At 37.2% G+C, this 14,122-nt stretch overlaps 1 protein-coding gene across 1 annotated transcript; it reads right to left on the minus strand.

Moving 5' to 3' along the window:
- Positions 1-11,123: 11,123 nt before the first annotated feature.
- LOC132786068 (uncharacterized) lies at positions 11,124-12,064 on the minus strand. The gene is made up of 3 exons (XM_060792455.1): positions 11,874-12,064; positions 11,435-11,807; positions 11,124-11,369 (listed from the first exon to the last, which is right to left on the minus strand). The coding sequence occupies exons 1-3, from the start codon at positions 12,036-12,038 to the stop codon at positions 11,194-11,196; spliced, it is 714 nt and encodes a 237-aa protein (XP_060648438.1). The 5' UTR covers positions 12,039-12,064; the 3' UTR covers positions 11,124-11,193.
- Between the last annotated feature and the right edge of the window lie 2,058 nt (positions 12,065-14,122).

Here is a 14,122-nt window from a genome sequence, read left to right on the forward strand (position 1 = left end):
GATCCTTCCGGCCAATGTCATGCATCAACTGCAAGGAGCAGCATGTGGCGACTGACCCAAATTGTCCGGCGAGAATAAAAGAATATTCGATTAAAAAAATAATGGCTTCCGAAAATATCTCTAGAAAGGATACAAAAACTAAATTCCCCTCCATTTTTCAGAAAGCTTCACCCCTCCGCTCGATGCGTTGAACTTTCCACAGCTACCCAAGCAAACAGGCAACCCCAGATCGGCCAGATCCTCTAATTCTTCACTTCAGAGTACGCCAGTCCAATCCTTTTCAAATCCTACACCAGTGAGAGCAGCCAGCCCGAACCACTTCTTTGCTGAAGAGAAACTCAGTCAGTTAGGCACCAAAATTGCTGCCTTTGTAACTGAGTGCAGAACCACAACCAGTCTTTTTTCTGCTTTTCTCGTGGAGCTTAGAGATTTTATAAATTCAGCCAACCCAGAAATAGATGCATATAAAATAGCTAGCCAACTCTCTCTTGGAAACATCTTACCATCATGAAGATCCTCCAATTTAACATCCAAAGCCTGACCTACAACAACAACAAACAACTCCTATATATGTATCTCGACAACAACAACATAGACATAGCTATTATTTCAGAAATCTGGGTTATGGACAACAGCGATTGTAGCATACCTGATTACAAATTTTATTGCAAGCCTAGGGAGGACGGATATGGAGGGGTAGGAATATATATTAGAAGCAACATACCCTTTAAGATACTAAATCCCATTACCAAAATTGAATGCGTTGGTATTAAAACGCTAAATTTGAAACATAACCTAAATATCTTTAGTATTTATTCTTCCCCCTCCATCTCAGCTGCGGACGTTGGACTTGGTTTGCAGAGTATCTTTCAATTTGCAGCAGGTCTTAATAACCCTTCTCTAGTCGCGGGAGACATAAACGCCAAGTCAACATCTTGGGGTAGCCCAAGCTCTAACTCCAAAGGCCAACTTGTGGAAGATGCTGCCATGGACGCGGGCTTTATTTGCCTTAATGATGGTTCCCCCACATTTTCCCGTAGCTTAAACCAATCCTCCGTCTTAGATCTAGCGTTTACCAACTCAAGAGCTAGCAATATTAGTCCTCAAACAGTCCTCATTTCAAATCGCAGATGCCTTCGTTGAGTGTGAATTCACGAGCCTGGAAGACCTAAGCGAGAGTGTTAAAAAACTCACAAAGCAGCACACTATTATAATTAGTTCGAAAAATAGATATAAGCCAAAGAAATGGTGGGACTCAGAAGTAGATAGGTTGTTTAGATTAAGAAATGCTTGCAGGAAAAAGTTTTACAGCACAAAAAAGAGAGAAGACGCACTGAAAGCTTTTGAAGCAGATAAAAACTTTCAAAATCTAGTTAAAAATCGCAGAAAGTCCAGCTTCCAAGAATTTGTGAACGAATTTTCCTCAGCTTCAAATATTTGGGCCAAAATTAAAAATATAAAAAACTACAAAAAAGTTAAAAGAATTGATAACAAATGGACGGAAGAAGAGGATCAAACCTTTCTTCAAAGTGTAGTAGACACCGCAAGACCTATGTGCCCCCAAATCGTTAGCAACGGCGTAGAAGACACCGACCCTCGTAATCTACCCTTCGACTTATCGGACTTCAATGAATTTGTAAATGCCAACTCTGCCAGAGGTCTTGATGGCATTTCATATAAAATGGTTCAAAAGCTGGATCACAGAAGGAAATGCTGTTTCCTGGAGATGCTAAACAAGAAATGGTCCATGGGCGTCATTCTTGAAAGCTGGAGAAGGATTGGAGTAGTCCCCATCCCTAAGAAAGGTATGGACACCTCAATAGTAAGCAACTACAGACCGATTTGTCTATTGAGTGTCCCTTTTAAAATACTAGAGGGGCTAGTGAAACAAAGAATGGAGGAGCATATTCGCGCGAATTTAATAATCCCAGAGAGATCATACGCTTTTCGCCGCCAGAGATCTACAGCCTTGTGCATCAATGATCTAATAAATAAAGTTCAATCACTGAAGTCCAAGCAATATCAAGTTTTAGCAGCATGTCTAGACCTCAAAAAAAGCTTTTGACTGCGTAAACATAGACATCCTCCAGTGTAATCTAAACAAACTAGGTTTTGATAGGCATTTGGTCGAGTGGATTGCTAGCTTTTGTAGTAGGACGTGTGCCTACACACACATATACATTAACTCGATGCTCTCTCGGCTATACGAACTCTCTCTCGATATTGGCTCTCTTTATCATTTCTCTCATTTCGCATTCGATGTTATACATACAGTGGATCACAGCTTATTTCAACCACCACCAACCGACAACTTTGAGTCAGTGTACTAGCCAAACTAAAAGAGATATTAACTTTATTTAAACGCAGGATTGAAGTTTAATGTGTTAACATACCAGATACTTTTCCATTTATCCATTAATTTTTTGTTTACTATATAAAATTATTCAAAAACAAAAAAATGCCAAAAAAAAGTACCACAGCTTATTTCAACCAGCAACTTTGCTGCTGTGCAAAGATCAGTTTCCTAGGAAAATAACGGTTCTTTTTTTTATCTATTGCATTGTGTATAGTATTTTTAATGCTTAGAAGTTAGATTTTCGACATTTTAAGGTTTAGATCTCAAGAGACACGCGTATTTTACAAAATGGGTCCATGAACCACAATTGAGAAGGAAAATGACGTCATAACTCCTTTAAAGAATGGATTATCCCGTCCAAAAATTTATGAAATGATGCATCTGAGTGTTTAGACGGTGCAGAGCATCATTAACAGTATTTTTTCGCGAAAATATAGTGCATTAAAAGGCCAAAAATGTACCCATTGAAATTTTTAATGAGACCGACGCGCGATATATTGTCCGGAAAATCGGGAAAATCCAAAATTTTCGCCACCAAAATTGGCCAGTGTTATAGAGGAGTAATTGAGTAAGGCGTGCCAACCAGAATCAATTCGAGAGTACTGCGGGAAAGTAACTTTAATGACAGTATAAGGCGCAAGAAACCGTTTATAAGGCGCGCGAATCAAAAGGCTCCTTTGAAATTTGTCAAGGAGCATGTGGAAAAGGATAAAAACTTTTGGAGCTTAGTCATATTTGTGGACGAGTCCAAAATCAACATTTTTGGCTTGGTTGGAGCTCCATATGTCGATCAGAATCCAAATTCCGGGCTTCAAAACATAAATTTAAAGCCTACAGTCACGCATTACGGTGGTAGCGTCGTGGTTTGGGCCTGTAAGTCCACAGCCGTAGTCGGAAAACTCAATTTTATTGACGCGACCATTGACTAGACTCAACACCTAGAGGTACTGAATGTCCATTTGATCCAAAGTGCAGATAAACTGGGCATTAAGGATGATTTCCGCTTCTACCAAGACAATGACCCTAGGCTTAAGGCAGGAATTAGGCAAGATTGGCTAATGTGCAACTGTCGTCATGTCATGAAACCATCAGCTCAGTAACCTGACATAAATGTTGTAAAAAAATTTTTGGTCCATTTTGGACCAGAACATCGGAAAAAGGCCAATTTCCAACAAATCTAACCTTAAAACGGCTTTAGTGGAAGAATGGGACAAAATTAGCCCCTATATCACAAAAAAAATGGTGGAATCTATTCCAAACTGTCTGGAAGGAGCTATTAACCAAGAAGGAGGTCATACGAAATTCGAAAAACACAGTTTAACATATTTATATTTAGTTATTTTCAGCTGGTTGAAATAAGCTGTGGTACTTTTTTTTTGCATTTTTTTGTTTTTGAATAATTTTATATAGTAAACAAAAAAATTAATGGATAAATGGAAAAGTATCTGGTATGTTAACACATTAAACTTCAATCCTGCGTTTAAATAAAGTTAATATCTCTTTTAGTTTGGCTAGTACACTGACTCAAAGTTGTCGGTTGGTGGTGGTTGAAATAAGCTGTGATCCACTGTAATTAAGCTACGAGTCGGCACAACGAGCGTCATGATCAGACTCAAAATGTTCGCGAAAATTCTGACAGAGGAGAGGGTGTTCACCAGGATTTGTTAAACACCATTAGAAAGCCGCAAGAAGAATTACGTTTAAGCAAAGAGGAATTGCGAAATTCTCAGTACAGCGCAGCTGCACATCAGATATCTACAACAGTAATAGACAACAACAACGGCGCCACACAGTTTTCACGCGCAGCTGCATAGCTTTCGGCGCCAGAAGTCGCGAATTTGGGCGATAACAACAACGACAGCAACGGGATCGACACAAACAACAACGCACAGTGGTTGCGTCCATAGGCCAAAAATAAAAAAAGTCATAACAACAAAAATGTACGAAAAGTAAACAAATCGTTTCTAAATTGTCCAACCTTTTTCATGGCAAACTAGATTTTTCTGGATATCTAACGGTTCTTTCTAAAAATAGAATTGAAGTTGCGAGAAGGTAGTCATTTGCACAGCACAGCTTGCGCGCATCGCGAATTTTCCACAACAAAACCGAACTTTGAAGTGGTCAGTTCATTTATTACGTGTCCAAGTTTATAATATTTTTAATGGATTTTGAAGTTGAAGGTATTTTCTAAAATTTGAGATATTATAAAAAAAACGTACTTGTTAAACTCTTCTTGTTATATTAATTTGAAATAATACATGTTTTTTGTCTATATTTTGAACATCTTTTTTATGTATAGCTAAAGTTTTAGTAGTGACGCCACAGAACGCCACAGTTAAGTTGTATACCAATGTGTTTGCCTGGCTCTAAAGGTAATAAATGTGTAAATTTTTTTTGCAGAAAATTGCAGATGAGCTTACAGTCGTAAAAATTCTAACACCGTCTTAACATTTTCAGGGTCAGTTTTGCACTAAAAAAATTTGTTTTCGCTCGTGTGCTTGTGCTGTTGCCCTGTCTTCGTCTATTGAGTTTGTGTTTATTAATAGTTTTTCATTTTTTAATAGTTTTGATTCATATTTTGTTTATTCCCTTGCTTTAAACTTTAATAGGTTCTTCTTATAAGTGTGTATTCTCACGTTTATATGTTTTTAATGTATGGTGCAGCGAAGAAGGTAGCGCCGTTGAAAGGCGAACAAAATTGATTGAAGTTATAGAAACAAATATTATTAAAAACGGCTATATTGTTGATAAGAGTGAAGTGTAAAATCGAATTGAATACGTTTGTAAGAGGATTATAACGTTTTGGGTTAATTACAAACGCATGAAATCTTCAATTCTCCAATATCAATATGATTGGTTGGATGAAAAGGAATCAATACCGATAACATGCGCCCAATCAACATCAAAAAATCTGATGTTTAGAATATTTTTATAGATTTTTGGTGAAAACGCATGTACATCTTTGATCTTTGGTGTACAGAAGTGAGCACGAATGAAGAAAAAACTCGAAGAGTAACTATGTTAGTTTGGTAGAAGAAAGCAGCAATATAATTTAAATAATTATGTATATATAGTATATCTTGGATTCTAATATTAAATTTTAGCACTGTAACTCCACCGGAAGAATTTTGGCGCACAATCGGCATATAAGCCATAATAAGGTTGTATGGGAGCTATAGGATATAGTCCTCCGATGTATCCAATTTTTTTTACTATATATACAAATTATTTTTTTAAATTTTAGGGAGCGGCCAAATAATTCCCTCCTGCCCATGGGAAAAAAGTTACCTCGGCAGAAAAATGAAATTAACCCGTGAACATTTTCGATTTTACAACTTTCGACGTGGATTATAACGTCAAGAGTTCATCAATGAAATCTTTGTATGGCGATGAAGCACCATCCTATAGCACTGTGAAAAACTGGTGCAATGAATTCTCTCGTGGCCGATGCTCGCTCGAAGGCGAAGGTCGCCCAAAACGTGGAATTGATGGGTCACCCGCCGTACAGCCCTGACTTGGCACCTAATGACTTATTTCTGTTCCCGAACATCAAGGTAAAAATGCGTGGTCAACAATTTTCGTCGCCGGAAGATGCTGTTGAGGTGTTCAAAATCCATGTATTGGAGGTGCCTCAATCGGAGTGGGAAAAGTGCTTCGACAATTGGTTTGAGCGCATGCAAAAGTGCATTAATCTTGCTGGAGAATACTTTGAAAAACAATAAATCCATTTTTATGAAAAATATTCTCATTTTCATTATTAGGCCAGAAACTGCCCCTTAAATACGGCTGGTAGCGTGAGCTTGCGCAGCGGCAATACGTCGCAGTCTGAGTTTCGTCAGTGTGCCCATGTCGCCTTCATATCTACAGCTGGCAAAAAAAATGCGATCTTAAGATGGCATTATACCTCTGTTAGGATGGCGAACTGACAATCGAACATTTCTGCTTCCAGCGTGCGCTGCAGAACGCCAGCGAGGAGTTTGAGACAATGTGCATCGACCAGCAGTTTGGGTGGTGCATCGCAAATGGATGGAAGCTGCCAAGCAGCAACAACTCATGTCGCAACTGAAGCAACCTCAGTTCCAGATCTATTCGATTATTAGGAAGTGCCACAGATTCCTTTAGGAGATCAAGTATCTGACAAGCGCTTTGGCAAGCCAATGACACCCAAGTCAGTCCGCCACCACAGAGCTGAACTTTGACCATGGTCGTCAAGAGGAATGCGCAACAGTGGCAACGGTTCCCAAGACAGCCAAACTGCACGCAGGTGCCTTGAATGCAATCAGCACCCAAATCAATGAAAGACATCAATGCTCGATCAGCAACAATTGTGGATATTATAATTTGTGCTCTTTGTATGTTGAGCATCAAGAATTAGAATCAGAATTTTGCAATGAACGCATCGAATAGCAAGACAGACAAATTCATTTGCACGGTATGAGCGACACATTTATTTTCAATTTGAAGCAAGAAATTCTAAGGTATTATTTTTAACACACGCTATGATATTGTATTAGGACCGGATTGCCAATGGCATGTCGTGACATAAAAAAGAAGGATAAGGAGAAAGAAAAGGAGAAGTAAAAGCAACCTATCGATAAGAATGCTAATGCTAAGAACTTGAACTCAAATGATTTCAGCTATCATTGCATTGCTGCAGGAACAGTTGTTCAGCGAGTTGCCCATGAAAGTCACACCAAAGCCACAGGAAATTGTTGTCATGAATCGTCGCAAGGACCTCCTCGGCGTGTCCAGTTGCAAGTGTGAGTCCTGCTGCTGCTCCAATCAGTTCGGTTTAGTTCCAGTCTATGCATAATACTAAAAATGTACGAAACACCATATTTGGTATATTGACGTAGTACTACTACATGCAAAATATACCATAGAGTGCAAAATATAAAAATAATGCATAATGTGTGCAAGAATTGAGCCAAATCTCAAATAAAATTTTGTGGAAGAATTAAATTTTATATTCGAATTTAAGATAACATATTTTTAAAGCTAGATTCTCTATAAGACAAAATCGTTTGTTAAACTTTGCTTGCCAAATTTGTTAACCCCTTAAAATTTAATTTATTCCAATTTTCCATCTACAAGTTGTTGACAAAGAACAACCAACTTGAGTACTTTACTGAAGTATACTATACAATCTCAATTATCAATGTACATAGATTATTCGTAACATGTATTAGAAATTTTCTGTATAGTTTCGGTAATAAATTGAATATTGGCCTCACTCACAACATTTTCGATTTTAATATTGTGCGAACAGTTCCCATCTGATCCTCGACTAAAAATGACAATGCCAATTAGCCAATGAATATCTAATTTAGGATAATAAGCGGTTAAGCTATTTCCGCTATTGCCTTCACAAATAGTTTGATTATCCTTTATATCTACGTGAAATTGGGCAGATTGAACAGAAAGGTTTCCATTTAATGTTGCCTCGACAGCAGTAAGTCTAAGGCGTTGATAATCCTTAGACATCGCATAAATTGCTCCCTCTGTAATTGTTTTATCCGCAGTCATCTGAATGTTGATTCCCGGTAGGCAAACAAAACCGTACGATGAATATAGATTCCCCTCAATATGTAAAAGAGCCATATTGGAAGCTACGTACCTAAGTAGATACAATTATTATTAATAACAACAAATATGATATAAACAGAATGAAACTTACGGATTTCTTATTATCGCTTTAACTAACCAAGCACCTCGATCACCTCTTCTCACGAATCTTGTGGTGTTGGTTACTGGCACCACAAGAAAACGATGTGTTTCATTATTCACAACATCATTAACGCAATGAGCTGCAGTCAATGCGAGATTATGCCGAATTAGAGCACCACCACAAATGTATTCAAATTCTGAAATGCTTTTGTAATAAATGGCAACAGGCCATGAAGCTCTGATAAAGGAATTGCCTCTTGTAGCTAAATAGGTTCGGGATTCATCATATCCGCAATATGCAGAGCAATAGTTTCCTCTATCACCAGTAGTTTTCCAAGTTCCATCGTTAAGGCACTCTAAACTAAGTTTCTGATCATTTGGTCCGTATCCAGGCACACAATCAAAAGTAACTGTAGTTCCAGGTAGCCAACCGTTCTTCGATTCGCAATTCATATATCTTTGATCCTTTGAGTGGCACATTGGTATCAACGTGTCTTCACAAAACAATTCTTTAGTGCTGCACATTTCTAAATAAAATAAAAAGAAAAGGAATTCTTTATTTATATGTAACTGGTAGAAAATTCTCTTTACGCACTTCGGCAACTTGGATTGCTGTAATTACTGAAGTAGTCCCATGTATTATTGCGGCACTCAAATGTTCTATCACGAATAATTTCTGGGAATAAAATAAAGTTGTTTGCGCAAGCAAACTTAACGCTTATGTCATTGATGGGTGGTTGCAGGCTCATTGTACAATTTCTTCCTCCATCTTGACATCCCAAAATACGCAAATTATCTGAATTGTCATCATATGTATCTATTTGGCACCCAAAGGCTTCATTCGTTTTTGGAGTTGCATTGGGAAGTGTCGCATTTTCACACTTTGGTAATTCATGTAACCATCTTCCATTTCCATCGATCGTGCACACTTTCCACCTTATACCTTTCAATGTTTTCTGAGGATCGTCGCACTTGAATTCAACTGCTTCATTAGCATACACAAAATAATGAGTTTTTTTTATTTTCCTTATAGGAATACAAATTAGTGAAGCCTTTAAATCTTAATCCGTTTACTTTGGTCTCTTCACAGGTAACTGGCGATTTCGGTACCCAGCTTTCGGTATATTGACAATGGATTTCCAACTCATCCGCGCCATCGAGGCAATCATACTTGTTATCACACAGTTTCCGAGAGTCGATGATGACTCCATTGGCACATTGAAAATTGGGATATCGAGCGTCAATCATACACATCTCTACAGATTCGTCTCGGCCATTCAATACAGCTGAAATCTAGAAATAGAATGGAGATTAACAAATGCATGCATTCTATACAATAATGATGAATTTATGAATATCAAAATAAAAATTCCCGATACCAGAAGAATTCATCCCAGAAATATGCTAATAGAAAGGGCTCAGTTATCAAAGTCTTTATCATTACTTCTATAACTTTAGCACATTTTCAAATTTTATATCTTGAAATATTCTAACCCATTTTAAAGCCATATAAATTAATGTTAGATACCAGCCATCTGTTTTAAATACTAAATGCCTATGTTGCAAAAATGTGAAAATAATTTAATTTCTATTTTACATCTCAGAAGAAACAGACTCCTAAGACAAACAATAAAATATCAAATTAAGTATATATATTATAATTGGTATATTCAGTGACAACTCTCTTCTCTTCGACGTAGAGAAACTCTCGTTTCACTCCGCTTTTGCCGAATATTAAATGAGATCGCTAAGGGACTTTTTACTATTTTTGAGCTATTATTACTTCTGACAAATATTCATAGATCATTCATATTTTTATATGTATATAATAGCAGTTCTCATTGGAAAACTGCTATTTCTGTTAAATTAATATTAATTATTCAATTAACTTATTTTTTAAATAGACAGATTGTAAATAAAAGAAGAGAAAAAAAAACATATATATTCTTGATCAGCGTCAACAGTCGAGACGAACTAGCCATGTCCGTCTGTATGTCTGTCCGTCTATCCATATGAACACCTAGATCTCGGAGTTTATAAGAGATAGAGCTAGATTTTTTTCCTTCACGTTCACAACTTTACTTCACTTAATTTCAATTTAATGTACACTCTATTTGTTCTACACCTTCCTTTTATACCTCTCAAAATTCATATGGATAGAAAAATTGTGTTTTTATATAAAAAAAAAAAATAATTTAACACCAGCTTATCATTTTAAATATTCGGCAATGCTAATAAACCATCCTTAAACTATGTAAAAAATGGAATATTCTTATCGAAAAGAGCTCGAAAAGTTCATATCAGCAAGCTCATGGGGGCTTTAATGTTACTTTTCAAATTTGTTTATAAACAACATTTTTGTTTTTTTTGTATTCGGTTTTAGTGTTCCTTGGAGTGCTCTATTGGAATCCGCTAAGAAGAACATATGTATGTATACTTTTAAATTGAGATTCAATATGTTCCTTTGGGAGCAACGGAGACTGTGGCTGGCATCATTTTTTCAGGCCTAATCGTTAGAGTAGGAAATTAACATAAGTTAAGTAAAAACTAAAAGTTCCCAGCTCAGTGAATCAATCAGTCAATGTAACTCAAACCATTCCAATCTTCAAGAAATGCTTTACTATGTATTTTTAACTCTGAAAGTTCAAAAATCAAGATTTTGGTCTCAGCACACTCAATGACCAATGTCCACAAGGGACCGAAAGGGAGAACGAAAATAGTGCTTATGTTAAGTGCCAAGGTCTAAGAGCTGGCATGATTTACGACAAATTTTTCTTTAATCAGATTTGTACAGTACACTACAGCTGAAATGTGTTTCTATGACTCATGAAACTAATTTGCGTCGGTCATACAAATAAGGCAATAGAAGCTTTCTAATTGAAACTTCCATTCAATAAAAAAAGACTAGCAAACAGCTATCTCAACTATTTTGACTACATTTAGTTTTTCAAACTTTCGTTTTAAACTTACTAAGAGAAAATGAAATGTTTGGCAAACCGATTTTGTAGATCCATGGTTTAAGTTCTTTGCATCCCCAGAAATGCATATCAGTATATTTTGAACTGAAGTATGCAATATATATAGAGAGTATTCACAATAGTTTATATAAAATGCTCTAAACGTATATTTGGTTTCGTTTCAGTTAATAAAGTGACTTATGAATGTGGCACTTAAGCTTCAATGGAATCAACCTCGACGGGGGCAACTGGCTGGACAGCAGGCTTAGCCAACTCCTTGACCATGTTGCGGCCCCAGAAGATGCTCACATCAGCACAGTTCTTGAAGGTCTCCTGTGGACCGCAGCCCAGAGAGCCAGTACCATTGTCACACATACCCCAGTTGTTGGCTACAAAAATAGAAGAATTCCCATTAAATTAGTGAACTTTTGAGCATGACTCTAAGGTAATTTACCTCCAACGTAGGTCCAGCGAAGAACACAGTGAGAGCAGGTGAGACCCTCTGGCAGCATGACGGTCACATCGAATTCACCACTCTGGGTACCAATCTGCAGCTTGTCGCTTCCGTCGGGGAAACGCAGACGATGCTGGTTGAAGCAGGCCTCGGATTCACCACCAAAGGTATCCAAGTTGCAGAGGTTGAACTCAAAGTGTCCCAAATGGTTGGTGGTGATCTTAACGCCCACATTGATGGCATTGGCAGCAGCATAGCTCTTGGTAATGGTACCCGATCCACCAATGGATCCACCAATCTCATTGGCACGTGGCTGAGAGGCTGAGAAGTTGTCGCCACACAGTCCACACTGTCCGCCATTGTTGGCCTGGGTCTGAATAGTCAAAATAATGGAGTTAGTCAAGAACATAAAACATCACTTGGCTGGTTGAATACTCACATACAAACCACCGCAGAACAGCTCGTTGTCGTTGTAATTCTGAGGAGCAGAGCTATCGTAACGCCAGCGGGAAGAACGACTTGGCGGATTGAGCATCATGCCGTGAGCATCAATCTGGTGCAGGCCAATGGCCAAGAGGAGAGCCACACTGAGCAGGTACTTCATGGTGTTGACAATTTCAATTTCACTTTCACTTTGCCAGCACCTGAGCTGACGAAGGCCTTATATTCCCTCATCATTATCTGAGCAGCGATTATCGGCTGAAGAGTTTTACGATGTCCATTCAACTGCCACTGAATGTTATCAATTTTTTGAGGGCAACATACAACATCAACGTGAATAAATAATAATAATATTCTGCTCTCACGAACTCGAATACAAAATAGAGTACCACACAATATTGCGCGGCTCCACTTGAAGAGTCACAATCCTCAGGAATCTCGGATAACCATCTCTAAGTGGCACACTAAAAAATTATCATAAAACTGTCAGCACAAATTCAAACGTCATGAATGTAAACCAACCACACTTATTTATAGATATATACAAATCGACCTAATCAACCGATTTCACAAAGTGCAAAACAATTGCTAGGGGTTCAATTCAGCAGATCTGCGCCTATAAGCTTATCAACATGAAGTCGAGTAGACTCTCTGCTAATCTGATCGATTCTACATCTGTTTATTTACACATACTTATCAGCCTTATCAACAATAATTATCTGATTTTAAGTATTTCCGTACCGATTACACTTAGCACCACAGATCGGGTCGATTTTCGGCAATATTCAATTAGCTCATCAGTTTTGGAAGTCATTCATTCATAAGTGTTACTATGTTGGAAATGTTGGAAACACGAAAAATATATTAATTATTTAAAAACTCTTTTTCACGATTATTTTGAAACATTTTTTTTACATTAATATCCCATAAGGAACCTTTTTTTTAAAAACATATACAACTAATAGATCACAAATCATTGACATGCCCTTTACGTTGATAAGACACACAAACTAAATAGTTTTTGGTCTTACTTGTTTCCAAATACTATCTACTAAAATTTAAACGTTTTAATGAGTGCTGTGCAAATTTAATCGTAACTCGATTATTACTTTGGCTTAATAATTAATAATAAGAATTTAAATCGCTTATTAAAGACACTTTTTAACAAGCAAAAATACTTCGCAAGGTAGAAAGTCGCTAAGTGTTATCCTGACTCTCTGGTATAGAAAACAACTTAAGATAAATGCTGTGCAGGAATGAAACATGTTTGTATTTCCACGAACTCTTGAAGGCATCGAATTTAGGTACATACTTAAATTATAAAGTTACTATAACACACCACTCAATAAGTTCCCGGCCCAAGAGGGAAAAACACAACGCTTCTCCAACCTTTCGATGACATTTTTGTGGAAGGATGAACTTTTGCCCTCAAAATAGCCCTCAGTATCGGCAATCATCTCCTCATTTTTATTTTGTAATGAATTTATTGAAATAGTAGACAGAGACAGGATTGCTCCAACTGACCTTTAAACTAAATTGTTTATAAATAAAATGATAAAATAAACTTTTTCTAGGCCCTTTTCTTGCAATGTGTCATATGTTAATATGTACTGATTACCATAAATAAAATGTATGGAATTTACAAGCAACCACTCGATGAAATCGAGAACGCTTCAAAAGTGCCCAATCAACAAGTGGAATTCCAAGCAAACATAAATCAGCAGCGAGCTAAAATAGCGAAACTCATGTGTGCCACGTATTCCGCTTCTAGAATCCACTAAACATTCTGTGAGGATGACACCATACTGAGCTGCTCTTTTCCTATATGTGAGGTACATCCAACGTTCCGCTGGTATTTTAGCTGCTACATCTCATTGGTATTTGTTGTTGTCGTTGCCCACTAGACGCCCCCTGAAAAAGTTAAAAAATTACACATCATTTGGTAAGGCAGCAAATAATATAGAATCAATATTCGCAACGTACATATTATATAAAAGTAAACAGAAATTAGGTTCTCCTGCTTATGAAGCCAAGGAGCAGGAGTCAGTTACTTAAGTCAGCTGAACAACAAGGCGGCTTAACGCAGTCAATTTGAATCCAAACATGACTAAGTTATAGTTCACATAAGAGCCAAGGCTACCACTGCATCAAAATTTGCAAAGTACTTTTTCAACTGTAATTTAAAAAGTGATTATCAAACTATGATCATTCCAAGATCTATATTAATTTCTTTTGTCCCTGAAGAGC

Source organism: Drosophila nasuta, chromosome 2R (assembly GCF_023558535.2).
Source record: "Drosophila nasuta strain 15112-1781.00 chromosome 2R, ASM2355853v1, whole genome shotgun sequence".
NCBI classification, from domain to species: domain Eukaryota; kingdom Metazoa; phylum Arthropoda; class Insecta; order Diptera; family Drosophilidae; genus Drosophila; species Drosophila nasuta.